Raw genomic sequence first — 20,707 nt, forward strand, 5'->3', positions numbered from 1 at the left:
TATTTTCCATGTTAAAGTAAACACTTATAAAGTTATCTAATGCACGGTTAATTAATTGAATTATTTTTTGACTCTCTCATTTCTCTTAGCTTATACAGCGAAGCTACTTTGAGCCGCTCCCAGTTAGTTTCACTTTCTTTCTTTTCCTCACAGGCTGCAAGCACAACACTGGAATGGTTTTATATCAGGAAAATACTTCAGTTAGCATTCCTTTCCTACGAGAAATTCCTTTTCTATTGCTTCTGCGAGAAGTCATTTTTTAAAATCTTGTTTCCTTACAATGCTCCTTTAATAAAGCGTGATCGCGCCTCTTAAGGAAATAAGCTTTCCCTTTTCTGCAAGTGGTCTCACCCTGTCAGTGCTTTCATTATTTTCCTGCGCAAAGTCCTTCCCTGATGTCTTACTCGGAGCAGCCCTCATTGTTCGCGGGGAGCGCGCGTTCAGCCCGTCCTCCTGCCACCGGCTTCTTTCGGACGATCCCTCTTCTCTGTCTGGAATGGATTTTGGAAGAGATCTACCTTGAGGACAGTTTAATGTCACTTAAAAAACCAAACAGACATACATTGTAAGCGCCGCCTGGGAAAATATTAATATCACTGCTAAATGCAGCGATGGGGTTAATTTGTTTCTCTATTCTGCATCCTGCCAGACAGTCTCCTGACTATCACTCAGAGAAGCGTGCTCCTTTTCAGAAGAGACACTATGCAATGCTTTGCTTAAGGAAAAGGGAGATTTACCCTGCACCGCCGTTCTCAAAGGAGGTCCTTTTTTCCTTGAGTACCAGATCTCGTTTCCCACGACAGAGCTCAGAGAGCTCGACACGAAGGCGGACGGTCCCAAAATCCTGGCATCAAGAGCTGCCAGCCAACCCGAGGAGATCAGAGCGCCCTGCGTGCTCTGCCTCTCTGAGGAACAGACCCTGAGCGGGTGTATTTACATCATCAGCTACGTCAGTCGTGGAAGAATAATGGGATTTTTGTGTAAACAATGCTTGTACAAAGTCATAACAACAAAAACCACACAGCAGCTACTGTTGAGAGAAGAAAATGAAACCTTTTTTAACCTATCTACATATTTAGATGGTGTCCTCTGCTGTGATAACTTAACTTACTGCTCGTTGAAGCCTGTGCTGCAGAAAGATCTCATATGTTGAGATCTCACTCTTGGCTTTTTGTTATAAAGTTCACTTTTTTCCTCAGTCATCACTCTTACCTAATTTATTTTTCCATCTCATTTCTGGGAGCTGACCTTCCTGGAAGAAACTCCAGGTGCCTGAGCAGGTATATTTCTTTTACTATGCTTTGGTTGCATGAGGAAAAAAAAAATGAAGGTCTACATTTTTAATCACACATAGGGATATTTCAGCTATGCCAACCTGTGTTCCTTTTTCTGCTACTTATTTGCGCACGTTGCAGGCTGTGCTGAGACCCTCTCCGTTGTTCTTCCAGCTACAGTTTGCGCCCAGAAAACGTGTGCGTGTTAACTTAGCAGCCACAAAGTGGACACAGGTCACGGTGCCTGTGCTGCCACCTCCTGCCCTGCACAGCCATCCCTGCAGCTCCAGGGACAAGACCAAGACTGGGCTTGCAGTTCTGCCAAACCGCGGGCACCGGTGGTTAGGCATCAGTTGTCCCACGAAAGGGAGGGTCCTCCTGGAAATCCCACGTATTGGAAATCCATCCCACTGGTACTGCAGCTCTAAGAGTAGCTGGAATGTGTTTGGCATACAGAGAGTGGCAGGAACCATTTTAAAAGTTTGCCTGATGCTTTAGGATTTGATATTGGGCACAAAGTCAACAGGTTAAATGTAGTTCCAGGGGTGATAACTAAAGTTATTACCTTCTGTGGTAATTATGCCCAATTTACACTATTCCCGCTGAACTAATCGGATCAAACAGAAAAAAAACCCCACAACTATCATTTCCATGTTTAAGAGCGAGACTTTTGGGTTGTAAGCATTACAGTATCTAAGTTTTCAACAGTATTTTTATTAATGAACACTGTACACCAGCAGCTAGTACCATTATTTCTGTTTTACAGATGGGGAAATGAAACAGAGGAGATGAAACAACTCTCAGCACGAGTATGATCTCCCATATGATTATGAGAATCCTAAAATCAAATGGGAATAGACAGCAAGAATTTCTACTGAAAAATAAACTTTATAAAAAGAATTCAGGAATGGAAACGTAATTCCCATAGAAATGAATACTCTGTTTTTCCAATGATTCTGCTGGAAACAACATTTCTAAAATTGCTTTTCCAACCCCTTTGGGAAATCCTTTGTTTTTTATTTATTTAACAGCAGGGAAAATATTAAGTGCAGAAGTCGTAGGTAACATTGCTTCATCTAGAGGAGTGCCCAGTAGACTGGAAGAGCATTTCCTCAGCGGATGATCTCAGTGTCTCACTGTGACACATGCTCCATTCAAAGGCAATGGCAAATCATAAAAATGCCAAACTTAGCAGCCAAACACTAGATGCAGGAATTCTGTTTCCCAGGCTCTGCCTCGTAGTGCTAAACCACATTTTGCCCACCGACACCTCAAACAGAGTCCCAATTGAGGCTGAATTCACCAAAAAGGTGGCAGTTCACTTTTGAGCTTCCTCCAAAGATAAACATGAGACACCACTCACAAAAAAGCATGCACAAGTGGTTTAAAAACGCCCTCTCTAGCTCCCTGGTTTAGCTGCCCTACGGAGAGGGATGCACACTCCCGTGGGCTCTGCTGGGCTGCTCTGGCTTGGCTGACTCTTGCCTGCATTTGGCCTTAGGGAGCTTGGCTCTCCCTTTGGAGGCTCCTGATGCCGCCCTGAGCTTTGCCAGTCTCCTTGGCCTTTGCCTTTTATCAATTTAATGACCGTGCATGGATACACCGCCCAGTTCATTCCTGTTTGTTGTAAAATATTGGCTGTTACTTGCATTGGACTTTGCAGCTTTTCATAAACAGCTTTTCACTCTCCTCCCTCTCCTTTTATACGTACCTTTGATCACACAGATTATTAGCAAGTTTGGCAATTAAAGGCTTATCACTGAGTAGGCAACTCAACATCCATTTAGATGAAGTGGGGCAGTAACACCTTTCCAAAAGTGCATATTAGACTGGTGAATCTCACTGCACCAAGTAGCCTAAGACACGCAAAGCCTTGGTGGTCTGGACCTCTGTCATCTTAGGCCTCATGTTACATCACTTAAATTAAGCTCTAAATTCTTGTGAAGAACTTTTAGAGGAAAAAGTGCTGATGTACTTGTCATGTCTACTTGCCACGTAGAGACAACGTAAGGCCTGGCTGTTGGATGAACATACAACATCTTTACTGTGAAAAACAGCTGGCTCCACAAAGTTGTCTGTTCAAGAGCCTGTGCTTGGTTTGCAATACAATACCGATAGCTTTGTTCTCATCCAAAAGCACCTGTACTTGAAATAACCATCCCACAAAATGCAGGATTTGGCTGGAGTCAAAAGGAAGCGTCTACATACCTTAAAGTTGGAGAAGAACTTATTCATCTATTATAAACAGTGATCTTGAGAATCTGATTGCTCCCCATCCCTGAAAATGTCTAAACTCAGTATGTTTTTCAATTTCTGACTTGAAGGTCCACAGAACCTTGGAGCTGCATCTCTACTCACAGCTCAGGTTATCTCTCTGCAAAGGACTGGACCATGTAACGTGCACCAAAACCTATCTAGGAGCCATAAACTACCTCTGCCTAAGTCCCTAAGCAGCAATATCCATGGTGTCAGGCTAAAGTGAGCGCTCATCAGCAGGGTCAGAATTTGCTCCCATGCAGAAAAGAACTCAGTACTGCTAGCGTCCAAAGGCATCCTCTTGTTCCTCCTGCGAGAACTGGTTTCATGTAAAATAACACTCAGAAACAAAATCTTTCATCAGTCACTCTCCTTTCCTTTCCCCCCAGGGCAGGAGGGTGCTCCGAGTCAGCACAGTCTGCTCCTAGATATCTGAGCGCTCCTCTGTGAAATGCCAAATTAGCACATAAACACTAAGCACCATCACTGGACTGACCTGTAAGGTCTTTACTACCTCTGGAGTCAGGGACTTGGTCTAGTATTTCTGGGTGGCCCATAATTACTTTTTAAGTTATTCTCTTTACTGTGGCATCTGCTGTACTGTTTAAAATAAGTTTATGGGTAAAACACATAGAACGTAATTTTGAGTTAGACATTTTTCCATCTCATTTACATATCTTCCATCCTACCACATATCAGATATCACCTTTTATTTCTTGGATTATCACACGAACTTCTCGAGTACTCAACATTTCCTCCACTGTTTTATCATAGTACGCCACGTAGTCTTCGAGACATGAGGTGCTAACTACCGCACCGTGCACAATCTCAGTCTCAGTGTGGAATGTCTTGCTTTAATAGAGGAATAAAATGATATAAGGTCGTAAGCTAAGACTATCATAAAGTGCAATGCAGGTACCCTACACTTAAATACTCCCATGCTGCCTCTTAACTCCGAGTGAGGCAATTTGCCTAATGCCCATAGAAGTGACACAATTAATTCCCCTCCCTTAAATAATCCTAACCTTTCCTCCCTAATGTGCCTCTGTAAAAAGAATGTTTTCTAAAATAAAACAAATTTTTAGAAAACCATATCCTTAAAATCCTTAGCATTAGAAATACTGGGAGTCTAAAAACAAATTTAGAAAGTCCTTCTTTCATTGTGTGCAGATAACCACTGGAGACCCCTTTCTCTCTGAAATGGAGACCAAACCCCACAGCAGTATAATGAGCACTGTAAATACACTCGGTGGACTGCATGAAAGTGGCCTCAGCCATAAACAGCAACCTCAGCATCTTTCTGTTCATGTTTCCTGCTAAATACTTGCAAAGGAACCAACAACCTCCAAATTAGTCCTTCAGATTTGAACCTTTCTGTCCCAATAATGCAGCACTTCCGTGTTACTCATCAGTCTGGCATTTTGCACATCATTTGATAATAAGCTAGGTGGAACGGGGGCCATGAGCATCACCTGTACCTAAGAGGGAGTTATAATTTCAAAAAACCTCAGTTTGAAGCATTTCCCAGAGGGAAAGTATCTGCAGGTTTAGGAGTATCACTTAATGCAACATACTTTCCATGTGCCCAAGAGCATGGTCCTCTTGTAGTCCAGTTAGAAAGTTGTAAATACAGTACTTATTCATCAGTCATATGTTCAAAAAACAAGGATAACAAAACACTACCTCTCTATACTGAATTGTACAAACCCAGCCTAAAAAAACCAGTACCATCATCTTCTGCAGGAAGAATTTTTGATGTATCAAGCAAAATGTTCTCCAGCTGGATCATTGCCTCTCAGTCGTTATTATTACAAATGTCAGGTACTATAGAAATAAAACCAAAATTTCTTCTAGAAAAAATTAGGAAGCATTATAAAAGTTATACTGGTATCTTAATGAGTGTTGTTTCACACAAGAAAAAAAAATATCTGAGTTATTTCACCTGAAAGTTAAACATGGAGTCCCCTAATCAACAAGTATTGGATAGTAAGTATATTACCTGACATTTTACTCAGTCAAAAGGATGAGAAAAGGAAATTAGAGCATCTTAAGTGTACATTCACACTTGCTACTAGACTTTAGATATGGGAACTGCATGGTAGTTACAGAGTTAAAGTGAACAGTAGGGTCACCAGTTTTGGAAATGCAATTATTCTCACTGTATAATTTATTATTAAGCAGTATAAACTATGCCTTGCATGTGCAATCACTAGTTCAAAACGATGAGCAAAACACAGGGATTTTATGCTATAAATTAACATTGGTTCCACTGCTGCCAGGGGAAGTTTTGCTACCAGCTTCAGCCAGTGTAGCATCTGCCCTCAAATCTTGATAGAAATGAAGTTTCAGTAGTTTACCAAACCCGTGTGGATGCTGATTCTTTCCGAGGCCTTTCACTGGATAGAGTTTTTATTTCAGATGAGCAATCCATCTGTTTTTCTTCTGACCCACTGGTAAGCAAACTGGGAACATGCCACCTTCTCACAGCCATGATTCTTAAACAGACCGTCATCAAGTCACAGAAAACGGGGCTAGGAGTGTTGTTAAGATGTCTTGATGCCTTTTGTCCTCCTCTGTGCCTCCAGGCAGGAGCATCTATGCCTGTTTCTGAAAAATTTCCAACAAAAGAAATGCCACAACATCCTGAGTTGCCTTTTTCTGGTGATTTGTTTTATCCACCTTAGAAGGTCATTCCTAATACCTAATCTGAATTTTGTTTGGTTGTGTTTAACAAATTACTTCCCATACCCTCCCGTTTCTCACCATGGAGACTTTCTTTTCCACCAGCCTTTTGTATTCTTACAGCCCGTTGCCATGTTCTCCCTCAGACATCTCTTTTTCAGGCTGAGCAACCCCAATATCGTCAGTATTTCCTGACAGGTCACATCTCCTCACTCTCCTATCACCCTCATTGCTTTTCCTTTGGACTTTCTCCAAACTCTCTGGAGCTTATTTGGGGTGTGCTGCCCAAATCTGCGCTTAGAGGTGTAGCTGAGCTCCTACCAAAGCCACAAGGAGCAGAAGTCACTCCATACTCCTCACGGGCTGTATTTTGTATTACATCTTCAGCACTTGCTATCAAGAAAACCTCTTAATTTCAACATGAACACTTCTTCTGCCAGGTTCACAACTAGTCATAATTAACTGGAACCTTTAACATTGTAAAGAGTATTAAATTAGAAGAAGTCATACTTAATTGGTTATCCTCACTTAGCCTACACCCCAAAATGACAGAACATTTCAGGGTTACTACCGGAAATATGTAAACACAGGCATGCACACACAGCCCAAGTACAATTAACTAAGACTTAATCTAATCTGTATTCAGATGCAGATGTACAGAGATAAATAATCTACAGATGTAATATAAACACCCACACACTGAGTAGGTCTGTAACTGAGAGGTTTATCTCAGTGATTAAGAATACCACAACTTTTCCACTGCCAAAAAAGGGGGGAAAAAAATTAGAGAGCTAAATATAACCACAGCTAAAATCTGATTCCCTTCTTTTATAGTCCTGAGTCTAGAGAAGTATATATGTGGAAGAGATCATACCTACTTTAGCGTGTCATGCTGCCTGTTCCTCCTCCATGTGAACAGGTTCAAGTCCTCTGAAGTCAGCCAAAACACAGCCATAATGTAAATACGCGTGTGTGTGCACGTGTGTGTAAACCCAGGGTAAATGGGAGTAGAATAAGGCCCCTTCTCAGCTCAGGTCTCACAGGTAGTTGTGATAATAGAAAAACAAGAAAACTAATATACTGTAGTTACCTACTATGCAATAATTGTCATGTAATTATACTGTAATTACAGTACCTGATTATTGATGTACTGTAAAATAAATTATCAAGTTTTTTTACTGTTCACTTCTATTTACAGTCATCTCTGATAAAGACTAAGCCTCCCCAAAAATGCATGATAAAGCTTCTTATCACAGGTTTTAATGCCTCTAATAACTACTGTAATTCTGTGTGATTTAGTGCTTTGAATAATCCACCAGGATTTTTCTCTAGATCTTTAAAAGGATTGTAATGTGTACAGAGGTGTCGTAGTGATTAAATTTACAGGACACTTACCAAAACAGTGATAAGAAGGGATGTTTAATTAACACATGTACACGTTGTTCAACTGTACTATCATGCAAAAATGGAAAGACCTGAATGAGACCCCTATTTTCCTTTCAAAATGTTAAAAAAAATTAAACAAAGGATTATCCTCACTATACAATATAGGAGCAGGCATTCTGAGGGCAACAGCAAATCCAGGCAGCACCTGAGAGTGGTACCAGCCTAGTGTTGCATACCGACTAGAGCCAAGGTCCTGGTAGCAGTCGGACATCCCAGAGAGAAAGGAAAAAGTAAGTCACATATGACAGTACATGGGAATTCACCAGCTGAGTTTGGAGATGTCGTTCCTTTGGCTAGTGGGTAGTTCAAGGACATTGCCGTTCTCTTCAGCTATAATGCCTGAAAGTATCAACGCTTTTAGGGCTCATTGATAAAAGTCATTGCAGAAAACCAGCTGAACGTTACCTTATCAGATGTTTTTGAACGCCATGTCTCAGAAAGGCACACAGGCGCTCTAGAAAATCCCTTTTCCCTCCATCAATAGATTCACTTAGTGGCCAAGGCTATCCCTTAATTATATAACAGGTAAGTAAATTTAAATTAAGCAATGAAGCGCCCCAGCAGACTAAACCCCAACAGAAAAGAGCAACAGAGTCAACCATATAGCGGGCGGTGGAAGAGAACCTTTATCTCTCCAAGGACGCTTTCCACTTTAACTTCTACTGACATTTTGTCCACTGTGATGCCGACAAAAAAAAAGTGAGAGAAAGATCTAAAGGTGTTATCATATACGATCAAAAGACAAAAAAGAAAAGTCAAGAAGCTCATGCAACCCATATTCCCACTGGGGAAATAGCCTTTTTAATATTAGAATTGTTTGTACTTTGAAATGGAAATCCCAACATCTGCAAGTGCATGCTGCTGAAGTAGAGTTCACTCCTGGATGGGCAAGTGCCAGGTAGTAACAGGGCACGAGGACAGGCTTTGGCTCCATGAATGGAAACATAAACCTCTCCTTTGTAAAAATGATTCTTAATGATCTCAAAGGCCTCGTGGTTTAGTATGGAAGATGAGTGCCACTGTTTTCTTTAGAATGAATCCCACGTATTTTGTATCGCAGTCCTGGCACAGGGCCGCACAGATGAAATCATCCCTTGACCATCATTGTGGGCACGCCTGCTCTGATCTGCAGTGCTATGCAGGGGCACACAAATACTGGAAATGGTGTAACTGCATTATTACTGTGCTCCGCACAGGCTTTTATACCCTGGTTCTCAGCAAGACTAATTATTCTAAAAGAAGCCTCACACTACTGCAATTATCCTGCTCCCAAAACCCGAGTTACATCATTTAGGACACTGTGCTTTGCTATTCAGGCACATCCGTGCAGCATTATTTTTTGCAACAAAGATTTTTCTTGGGGGCTGGGGGGGAAGCGTTAATAGGAACAAGCTCAGATATCATGAACAAGGCAGAACACTTAAATGTAACAGGAATAGGGAGTAGGCACTGAGTGTCAAAAATCATGTGCTCCTGAGTCTGACTATTTATTTACCTGGCACGCAGGACTGCTTACCTGCATAATCCTTTCTCTGCAGAAGGTGAAGGTGAAGGTGTGGGAACTTCCTTCTTCCTTTGCTGGCAGTATTAACTGAGCAGCGTGGGGAGGGAGACTACGGGAGGAATTTATTTGTCATCTCTGCCGTCAATAAATTACTAAGGCAGCTTTCAGGACTCTCAGAGGGTGTTTGAAACATACACCCCTTTGGCTGGCTACTCTCTGGATGGGCTAGCATACATGCTGCCCTCTTGCGTAAGGCTGCAGTCTTTCTATAGGAGAAGAACTGACTTTTTTAATAAAACATGCAAGTTGCTCCTGTAACACAGCCTCCTATTCTGAGCTCCAAAGAAAGGTAGCACACCATTTTACAGTCCAGAAGGAAAACTGCGGGTGTAAGACTCAATGGTTACCTTTCAAGAACAGGATCCTAGATATATTATTAGGATTATTACAAGTACAGAGCTTGTAGAGAGAGGTCGAAACTCCCAAAGAAATGAACTAGTCATCCTCTTTACAGTTTGTGCTAAGCATCTGAAGTAAATCAGTGATGCATACAAAACTTGCCTGACAGTAGGACTGGCAACGAATCTGAAAATCAGTGCAAGTTCATCAAACACTTGGTACATCATCCAGACCAACTTGCAGGTGAAACTGAAATGGATTTAAATCCAACTCTTCCCTTCCTGGGAAAGAATTTACAGTAGTAAACATTATTTAATGTCCCTATTAAGAGAGATGTTGACAAATAAGAAAAAATAGCATCTACTCAGTGACTCAGAAATTAGCAGAGCAGCCTTAGTAATTTTCACTATCTCTCATGAGTTAATCAGACATTTTTCCAACATTTCCATATATGCCTGTTCTTTCCTTCTGTGCCCAGCAAAACTATGAGCTACTTCTGAATGTGATGGTTAACCACATTTTTGTTACGTTCCAGCATTAGATGGAGAACAATTAGATTTGCAGCTGAGAAAAAGGGGGAGGGGGAGGAAAAAATAAGAAAGATAAAAAGAAAGAAAGAAAAGCTACCGCCTCTTCAGCCAAATGACTCAGAGATGGTACATCATCATCTTCAGACCTCAGAAACCAAATGTTTTGTGAAATCTTCAGAAAAATCGATGATGTAGCTAACTGCATGGAGGGTGGTTTTAATCTCGGGTAAAACGATCTGGTTTGACTACCCCTGAGCACTAAGCCATCCACCATCTTGAAGTTTATCATTTTAAAAGTCCAATATTTATGTAAGCATATCCAGCTTGCTTTCCCTTAAAGAAACTTGCTTTACCTTTCTAATCCTCTCTCTGGTCTTTGCCTTGGTACTGAGACAGATCTCGTAGAATGCAACTGAACGCATTTCACCGGGATATGTAGGCCATATCCTTCCTTATTACAGAAACAAAACTACGCTTGTTTTGATCTAACTACGTGTATTTAAAGAATTACCAGCAGAACACAAAACTAGCAGAGACGTCTATTTAAGGTCTGGGTGTTCCAGCTATTTTTACCGAAGCTGCCACAGATTTCAATGGGAGTGTTGCACGCTGAATGGCGAAAGGAAACAGCTCCTAGACCAGAGTTAACCCAGGGCTGTGTACAAAGGAAAAGATGCTCACCCTATGGAAGGCATATGCAAGCTGAACTGCATATGTTAAATTAAAGACATCTGCACTTTGGCAGAATTTGGACAATGACTCACTTATATTTAATTATGTAAAAATTTCAAACAGGGCAAACTCCACCGTAGTGACTCACATTAGTCCTACCACATGATCTTCTGATAACTACATCAGTATATAACTCATGTCTCTGCCGCACAGGGTTTCTACAGAGAGAATGACATATTACCTGACTAGCATTAAAAGGACTCCATGTTCCCAGCAATGACTGGTACATTAAGTAATGCTTCAGAAAGTAGCACATAGTACACCGAGGTTTTTTTTTCCCTTGACACAAAACTACATATCCTCTAATGACAATAATTCACTGTCATTCAAAAATCAATTTTCTGTTTGTGTTTTATTTCTTTAAATTTATAGAGTTGTGGGGAAAGATTCCAGAAGTAGAAACTGACATCATTTCCTTTTCCCAAGATGAATTATGGTGCTGCAGACCTCCTTAGGCTTCCAATCCAAGACGCTCCCACCCTGTCCTTACATGAGTGGCAAACGCACCCTCTATACCTTCAAGCACAAAACCTTCTGCCCAGGTCTGGCAGTAAGGGTACCGGGCAGTTTCTCATGTTTGCCCTCACAGACATTCTTGGACTTTTCCCTGCTACCTCCTGTGCTTTTCAGCATAGGTTTGGTTTGCTTGGTTTTGGTGTGGACTATCAGAACGAACTGATTACGCATCTTATGTCAGGCTAACAGGACTGATGACCTTGAAATACCCACTGTGAAGAAAAGCTATCCTGCATTATTTGCCTCAGATTTTAAAAAGTAACAAACCACTATTGTTTACTTCAATGTTGTTAAGAAAAGGTCCTTTGCTTATCTGTATTAGGTCCCTTTTCTGAGCTCTGAGAGTTGCTGCGTTTGTATCCTGGAGTACCACTGCATTACACTCCCATTAAACATTTGAAAAAAGGACGTCCACTACATGGCTTTCTAAACACCATTTTCAGGCTTACTGAACATGCTGACAGGACCCTTACGTAACAAAGGGATCTACAAAAGGCGTTTTCACTACAAAAGGAATGTATTAATGCGACAAATATGGCCTTTGTTAATGCCAGATGCTGACTATAGGTGTGGATGAGAAGTATGATGAATGGGATGATGAGGAGAAAGCAATCTTAATCGTGCAATTAGTTATGTTATGTTTGTGCAATGTTTTGCATAACAATTATAGGCCACTGGTGGACTAGTGATCCAAAATGACAGCTTTCCAAAGGAGTTCAAACAGCTAGGAAAGCCACTGTACCTTTTGAGCAACTACTTTAGAAGGCTCATGAAAAATGTAAATGATCTCCAGTGGCCTTTGTATGGCTTAAGTGTGATGTTGGGCTTGGATGCCCAAGTGCAGTGTGCTTGCTCCAGCTGAGAGTGGCAAGAAGTAGCAATTGTAGAGGATGCCCCGAGAGAATTCCCCGAGCCAGTGCGGTGCTAAAGGTACGGGAGTGAAGTCTGGCCTCTGAGCAACAGAGCTGATAGGAAATGATTGAAGGTGTTGGGACCAGCGTGTGTACTGGGCTGGATCAAAAAACAATGAGCAAGAGGAGAGGATCCCTAGCATCTTCCTTTTCTTTCCTAGCATCTACCAAAGCGAAAAAAGGATCCTGATTATTCTATATCCTCTCATTCCGCCTTTCACTTATTTTCTTCTTCAAAGCACTATTTAACTTTTTTTTCCTAAGGGTTCACATAAAAGTCAGATTTAAAATTGGAATGCAGATTAAAGCTCATTGTTACAACTGTTCCTGGGGGTAGAGGTAAAACTGCCCAGAATGGGATAACAACATGGGTGTCGAGTGATGATCTGCTCATAATCGACACATCCGAGCACACAAGAGTTCATTTCATCCTGGATATCACCCCAGGGATCCACACCAGTCACAGCTGGTGCAGAGAGGTATAAGACATACTGCTCCGTTGGCTCCATGATTATTCAGTTCAGAGGTTAGCGCTGCTGGGGAGCAGGAGAGATGCCTTCACATGCCACTCAAAGGTGATAAATAGGCACACATCATAGTTGCCCTGGTCCTCCTCCCAGAGAAGAACTTAGGTTCTTTGGAACATGCTATCCACCAAGACAACACTTGCCACTGACATTTGAATAGTAGGCTAATGAACATGAGAGACAAGTGGAGAGACAAGGCAAGACCTGTTCCTAAACCTTTATTTACACAGGATAACTTTAGGTCAGACTCTCCGTTGTCTTTCAAATGCAACACTAGAACGCACTGGGAATTCTGTTTTTACATAGCCCGCTCACCCCTTACTCCAATAAATAGTTACACCTTGCAAGCGTATAGCGCTGCTAAGTCTTAAGGCTATTTTATCCAGTGAGAGAAGAAAAAGGGTAGCACATGACTTTGCACCCTGGATGCTGTTTGTAGAGAAGCCTTAAGTCACAGCTGGACTCCTACAAATTATTTACTATTGCAGACTGATATTGAATATACAACTTGAGGCGGAATCACAGAGAGCAGGAGTGTACGTACACAGAACTAAGCTTCACATTCAGTCACATCTCTTCCAACTGATTGCAAGCATCTCGACAGTAAATATCCAGGCTCAAACACCCCTTGGAAATTCAGTAGCAAGCATAGCAAACAGCGGTCCTGAAAGGAGCATCATTCCATTCAGTGAAATGAGATGTACCCCACTCTATTGTAAGTTCAAAGAGGGAAGGGCAATTCTCTTCTAAACCTAGCTTCTCATGAACCTGAGTCCAATCACACATTCCCTTTATAACAGCCATCTCTCTCGGTGCTGCCCTACAAAATCTACATCGTATCACCACCACCTTAAAGGTCGGCTGTGGTATTTCAATGAATAGAGAAACCGTGGTTTCCTTAAACTGCTTGTATTCCTCTTGCTGCAGTCATTTTGGCTCTCTTCTCTTGGTCTTGCTTAGCTCACTTTCATATGAATGTCAAATTTTGCATTTGCTGTGTGCTGTCATCTAGACTCCCGCTGTAAAGCAGTTTGTTTTTCCCTCAGTTGGTGCGCCAGATTAGCATCCCCCCTCTCCCCCCTCCAGAACAGAATGTAATTAAAGATCATGGGAAAATAACACACACACACTAGTCATAAAGTTAGAGAATTTCAGGTTTGGTTCTGCTTTCCAATTTTACATGCTCCACTTCACTTCTGTATATAAAGAGAAATATAAATGGCTTTGGTCATTGGATATCTATTAACTCCTTGTGTGTCAGATCCTGTGAGGCAGAGATGACAGCAAGATCCACAGCAGCTTATGAGCGAGAGCCCATGCCTTTCAGAATCGCACCCAATTCACCAAAAATGAAGCCTTCTGCCCCAATGGTTCTCCCTCCGCTCACTGCGCAATGGTTATGAAACATAGGCCAGAACTGTCTCTATGTTCATAGTATACAGGAAAATGTTTCATGACCTAGGTGAAATTTTTCATCCGAGAAGCCTGCCAGGATGATCACTTTGATAGCCTCGAAGCAGAAGAACCACTTGGAGCTGCAAAGGCCAGCACCGGAGGCGCAGTGGCACAGCTGGTTTAAAGCAGAGGTTGTTTTGTACATCCTCACCTCAGCCGTGGCACCTCCACCTCAGGTTTTCTGGTGGTAGGACGGAAGCAACTGAGACCTTACTGTCTTTGGCTGTGGGGCTGAATGTCACCAGAAGCAAAATTAACTGCTTCTTAAAAAAAAATATAATAAAAATGCTTAAACTGCTTCTACAGCAGGGATAAAAACATAATTAAATTGCCATATCTCATCACAAGAGTAAGTAAGAGGCAACTGTTGATCTTCAGATTGTCTCCTGACAGGTTCTGGAAAGGAAAAAACCCACCAGGTAATCTTCCACCGTGAAGGCAGGTGGCGGTGGGGAGGCAACTCAGGATCCACATCTCAAGGTCTACCACAGCTAAACCATATTCCAGTTTGTCTCCTTTTTTAAAAGGAGAGAGAAGGTAACAGAGGTCACTGAGAAAGAAGATGTTCATGCGTCAAATATGGTTTGACGCACAGTATCACACAGACAGAATTTATGACTTGCCCAACCTGTACAACATTGTCTGTGGCAAATTTCTAGGAAATAAACCCAGATATTGTGAAGCTTACTTAACTACAAAATTCCTCCCTCTCCCTCATATAGGGAAGAAAGTAGATGTTCACCTTTACTGATGTTCTACTGTAATTATTTTTTATGGCAATTCTCCTCCATTAATTAGAGGATCATAACAGAATAAATAGAAAAATGAGCTCAAGCTTGAGTATTCTGCATTGTAATCTAAATTAAACTAGTATTACAAATCTGTTTACATATCTCAGTTGAGCTATGCAGTTTCAAAAGTTACTTGCTGAACGTAAACATGTCTACTGATGCTACATTACTAACTATGCAGTACAATATATTCTAATGTAATGCAATAAAACTGAAAAACCAATAAATGTTGCTACTTATTGAGAAATTGGACAAAAAATAGCTTATTGTCAGTTTTTAAAGACTGAAAATCAATAGATGATGAAAGGTTGTATTTTTTGTTACTATTAGACTGTTGACTCTAGCAATAAGTGAGATATGGATTACAACTGGGGGAGTAAAGAACTTGTGAGATATACAATTTGGAGTTTCTTGGGTTTTTTAGAAACTTAATTCCCAGTATTTGTGCAGTGGTGGCCATCTTGGCACCACTGTTAATGGGCCCCAAGAGCACAGCTCCTCCATTTTGTTGACAAAGCCAGCTTTAAGTATCTTCCTGTCTTTAAGAGCTTTTCTAAATTAAGGGGGCCCTTAATCAGACTTGCATCTGCTAAGGATCATGAGTAAAGGAGATCCAACTTTCGCATACATTCGCATCCTGCCAATAAAAAAAAAAAATCCTCAGACAACGTAATGGAACTCCAGCTATTGCAGACCCACTTCTCATGTGCCTGGATTGAGTACACCCAGCTGAGCTGCAGAGTGGGTTGCCCAGGTCTGCGTAGTCCTCACTTAACAACACACACAGCCCAACACCGGACGGAAATTAGGTTAAATCAGATGTTCAGTTTGCAAAAACCTTTAGCTCTCACACGCGTCTGAACCTGCTGTCCTTCCTCACACGTGGAAGGTTTTCAACACCTGGGCCCTGAGTGCAGAGGTCCCATCGGAGTCTGCCATCTACACGTGTCTGGGTTTTACCCTAAAGATATGGGCGGAGAGAGGTCTGGAAAACACAGATTTTAAGCACCTGTTTTCCCAGTAGAATTTATGCATGGGAGTCAGTTTAAAACCTGAATTTCTATATTCATTAAACAAAAAGCGCACAAGCGTGCAGAGGCTGGGAAGGCATTCTTGTCTCACAGTGCGAAGATGTTAAAATGGAATACTGAAAGAAAATATGCAGTGATAAAAAACACTGAGCTAAACATAAACACTGCATCCAGAGTCCTTAAATAGTGATCTATGCCAACGTTTTTCCAAGTGAACCAGTAGGTATGACCATTACATATAAACCCAAATATAGATGTTCTCCCCGACTATATTTCTAAACTCTGGAACAGCGTTTGAAAGGATGCCAGTTATAATAGGAAGCTGGGGCTGCTTTTAGGGATTTATACTCTCTTTGTACATTTCATAATCATACAGCAGCTCAAACCTTGCCAGATGGGGGTAGCGCAGTAAAAGCCTCTACTGCCTTCAGATGCGCAAATGTACTTCCCTGTAAAAGTGGACAGTGACCACTGGGCCTGGATGTGACAAAGAACTAGTACAGCCGGCTGATGTGCTTGTACCTGAGTTTACAAGTGCACAGAGGTGTGCAGTTATAAGTCTATGGAAAAAAAAAAGTCCCAAGACCTTGAACGAGCTGGCAGTGTGCAGAAATGGCCGTTCTACTGCTGGCCCGAGTCCTGCACTTCCATAACGTAAGACTTTTGCTTCAAACTGAGGAAAATATAGAGAACACTAATTTTCATATCATGGTTTCCTTCTGTTTTCCCAGGTAGAAAGGCAGCTATTTCTAAAAAGGGGGCTGTTACCAGATACGCATAATCACATACCAAAAAAAGATTCATGTTGTTCCTGTAAGCTTTTGCTTAAGTATACCATGGAAAATAACTTTGATGAAATAATTTGCCCAGAGCACTGCTTGTCTGGAAGATTTATATAATTTAACTGCAGTTCTGTAAATAATTTGGTGATAGACAGGCCATCAGCATAATTTGGTGCTAGACCCATGCAACGTTAAGAAAATGGCCAGCAGGCCAAAACTTAAATTTGAACTGGGTCCTAGTACATGCAAGGCACGTTAAAAAACAGTCCAAATCTATTCTTTTTGGAATCTGCTTATGCAGTTGAAAGGAAGACATTGAATTTTGCTTTGGGAATGAACACAAAGAAATGTCATGCTTCCTCGCAGTGAGGAAAAGAACACCCACGTATGGTTAACCCTGCAGACCTCCTTAAAGATGTACAGTATTTTTGCACGATAACATCCCAAACTACTGCCACAGCATAATTACATAGCATAGCATTTTGTACTGCTGCTGAACTACCAGTAACTTTCATCAAGTCTCACAGTTCTCCTGTGTTGTTACCCTGTAAAATAACAAAAGCTATTGCCCTGATTTTTAGTCAAGCCTTAACTGAGACTGCAAGATAAGAGGTACAAAATTGTATGCATGGTACATTGCACCTTTAATCATCTACCTACCTGAAATACTCAAGCAAGTAGTTAGACATCTAAATGTTCCAACTACAGGCTTAAAATAAATGAGTTTTGTAGTACATGACTGTGTCCAGATTATTTGAAAATTGGTGTTCACCTCCCCTCTCGATATAGGTATCATTTCAGCTACAGGCAGATCAGAAACTCGAAGTCAGTAGCAAAGCCAAGACCAAGCCTAAGATTTAGTATTTCCGATGAAAAAAGGGGAGACCCAATGACTGCAGGGCACTTCCCATTCATGCTTCATGTCTGGATGAACATATTTCCATCAGAAATGTCCACAATCAGCATTTCCTTCCTGCATCATCAGATTGTAAATCAAGGAATGTTCTGGAAGCCTCCTCCGATTTTTACCAAATGAGAAGGAAATGGCAGGGAAAATAATATACAAACCAAGGCAACCAAGCCATCCCTCTCAGCTCTACTGAAAAAAGGCCTCAGGAAGCAGACACGTTTATACTTCTTTTTCAACTGAAAAATGGAGAAGGAGGTGAAGTAGATGGGTTAAAAGCCAGCAAAAAGTAGTATAAAAAAAGCCCACCAGGTATTGTTGCAAGAACCTCTAGATAAGCATCTTAAATCAGGGTAAATTACACACCTCATGCTGGTGACTCGGTCATGGGAAATTATGAAGCTACGTGATGTCTCATTTGTTGTGCTGAAAACAAATGTAAATAAATTACTGAGAGAATCTCATTTACATTTAGAAATTCATCCCGATGCATGACATGACTGCTGATGTTTTTTTAAATGACACTTTGAGAAGAAGTGCCACTATTAAAAACAGATCACAGCCACCTTAGCGAGAGCCTGTGCACGTGTGCATGCACGTGTGTGTGCTTATGTGCCTGAGTGTGTAAAGGCAGATGTTCTAGAGAGATCTTTCAGATCACTGGGAAAAAGGCTTTCTTTTACTGTTTCAGAACCAAAATGGTGGTGTCAGAAGACAAAACCATCAATCTGTATTCTTCTGTGTATTTTCCCCCTCCAGAGTGGGAAGCAGAAAGACAAGGTTATGGATTGGCTGCTGCCAGTGCAACAGAAAGTGCAAATACTAAAATCGCAGGAACAGAAAATAGTGTGGCACGTCTCTCCATCATCAAGTGTAATAAAACTTGCCCCTAAATACACACACAAAAAGCCTTTTGCTCAGCTTTTATCTCCCCCCTCCAAGTCTCACATTTTAAGCTGTCACTGAAACAATTGAGAAGGATATCCAGGAAGCCATAAGATGGAGAGCAAGTTGAACCGTGGTTAGCTAAGCAGCATACATTCAGGCAAATATCCAAATGCTTCAGGAGCTGTCATTCTCCATCCCGCGTGGGAAGGCTGTGAAGAGACGGACTTGTTCGTATCATGATTGCTCTTATTATTACAGCAGTGAAAACACTGCATACTAATGGACGTGTTTTCAGAAAGACGACTGTTAGATGGCTTTTTAGACTCTGTGCCTGGCTGTCTGAGCTTCAGTATCCGATACCTCCTATCCCTTTCTTTGCTTCCCAAACAGAACTCTAAAAAAAAAGTTTGTAACATGAGGGTGAAATAAAACATATTTCCAAATGGGGACACGACAGTGTTCTACAACCCCACATACGGCAGCATATTTACATAAGCCTGCATAGGTCAGAGAGTTTATTTGTTAAGGGACAAATAAGCAGGCCATGAAATAATTATTTTTCATTGTGCCCTGCCAAACCTATCCAGCCAAAGGCTAAATTGAGCTGCTATTGTGATTATTTGAACTGTGGAGCCAAAAGTCTTCACTGCAAAGCATCCCAGCTGTCCTAAATTTTATTCTGATGGCTAGTTTTCACGCTAGCTTGAAACTTGCCAAAAATGCTCCACAAAATAGGCAGGCGGAAGGCTTGCTTTATCCAGACCTACATCAATTACTGATTTAGAGCTGTTCTGAGAACTTGATTATTAACAAATCACTTCCCAAAACTGCTATGACAAGATTCACATATGCAAATGGCAAGCTGCTCATATGTACACAGCTAGCAAAAGAAATTAATACAAAGGTTCCCAGATTTATTTATGGTTATTTCCTATTGTGCTTTACTGCAAATTAGCCACTAAGATATTAAAAGAAAGGGGCGAGATCCAGCCGCAGCACCACAGCTTTGACATACAGCGACATGGGAACACCCAGGCACAACTCCTCAACATGCTTCTGCCTTTGCCCACCTCACTGCGGAAAAGGATCTACCAGTGCCTTCTGGCATCAGAGGAAGCGAAACCACCACGGTAGTTCCCAAGCTGCAGATCTGGTCAGCACACCAAGGAGCAGGTAGGATTACCCGCAGAACAGCTCAGATCACAGGCTTGGGAGGATATTTCGTGCTTTAAACAAGGTTGGTGGTGGAGGAGGGGGAACGACAAATATGGGGTTTTTAAACCTCATGCTTCAAAGCTTAAATTAATCCCTAATAATGAAAGATTAGGATGAGAACGTGTAGAGAGAAGATTATCCCATGTCTGCCCATTGTGAGGCTCTTACAACTTTCCTTGAGGCACCTGGGGTTGGTCATTGCTAGACAGAACAGGAGGCTAGAAAGATCTCAGGAGCGATTCATTTCATACTTTCTACATTTCTGTTTAAATAACTAAGACACAAACGAAAGACAATGAGGCTAATTGTTTTGAAGGCAGCAGACTTACAAATCCATGAAATGCCCATCGTTTGGTATCCGGCTGTACGTACCGCAACCCCGATGAGACAAGTGCACCTCGCTGCAGCTGCCCTCCTTCTCCTCCACACCTCCTACTATTTTTTATCCTGTTTGTAATTTCACTGTAATATCCTCAGGGCAGCAACCACTCCACATTTACACATGAATTAGAACAACACCTCGCACAATGGCATACCAGTCCTGATTGGACCTGGACTGCTCCTGGGAATGCTGCTGGGAATGGTACTATAAAAAGAGCTCATAAATGTATAGAGTACAGCACAGTAACACACACACACACACACCCCTTTTATCACAGTTAACATCACTGGAGTGTTAACTCCTTGTTTTCCCAATAAAACTGAAGATGGTTTCATTTATTTCTAAGCTCCAAGACGGCTGCAGGATGTGTAGCTAAGATCCAGCACACCTTCACCAGCATACTCTGTGAAGTTAGGTGTTTACTATGGATGTCTGTATTTACTGTTTAATAAAACGACTTAAATGTTATGGAGTCTTGT

The 20,707-nt window shown here is 41.5% G+C and overlaps 1 protein-coding gene across 10 annotated transcripts in view; it reads right to left on the bottom strand.

Annotated features, from left to right (window-relative positions):
* Positions 1-20,707, bottom strand: part of ESRRG (estrogen related receptor gamma) — a 392,081-nt gene that overhangs the window by 331,400 nt on the left and 39,974 nt on the right. Inside the window, exon 1 of one of the 10 annotated variants that reach the window (XM_072856945.1) lies at positions 352-411. The exons of the other annotated variants lie outside the window; for them this stretch is intronic. Within the exon in view, the coding sequence (XP_072713046.1) occupies positions 352-368 (17 nt within the window). The 5' untranslated portion in view covers positions 369-411. Of the gene's footprint in view, positions 1-351; positions 412-20,707 lie in introns of those variants that run through there. 10 annotated transcript variants of the gene reach the window in all.

This window comes from Ciconia boyciana, chromosome 3 (assembly GCF_034638445.1).
Source record: "Ciconia boyciana chromosome 3, ASM3463844v1, whole genome shotgun sequence".
NCBI classification, from domain to species: domain Eukaryota; kingdom Metazoa; phylum Chordata; class Aves; order Ciconiiformes; family Ciconiidae; genus Ciconia; species Ciconia boyciana.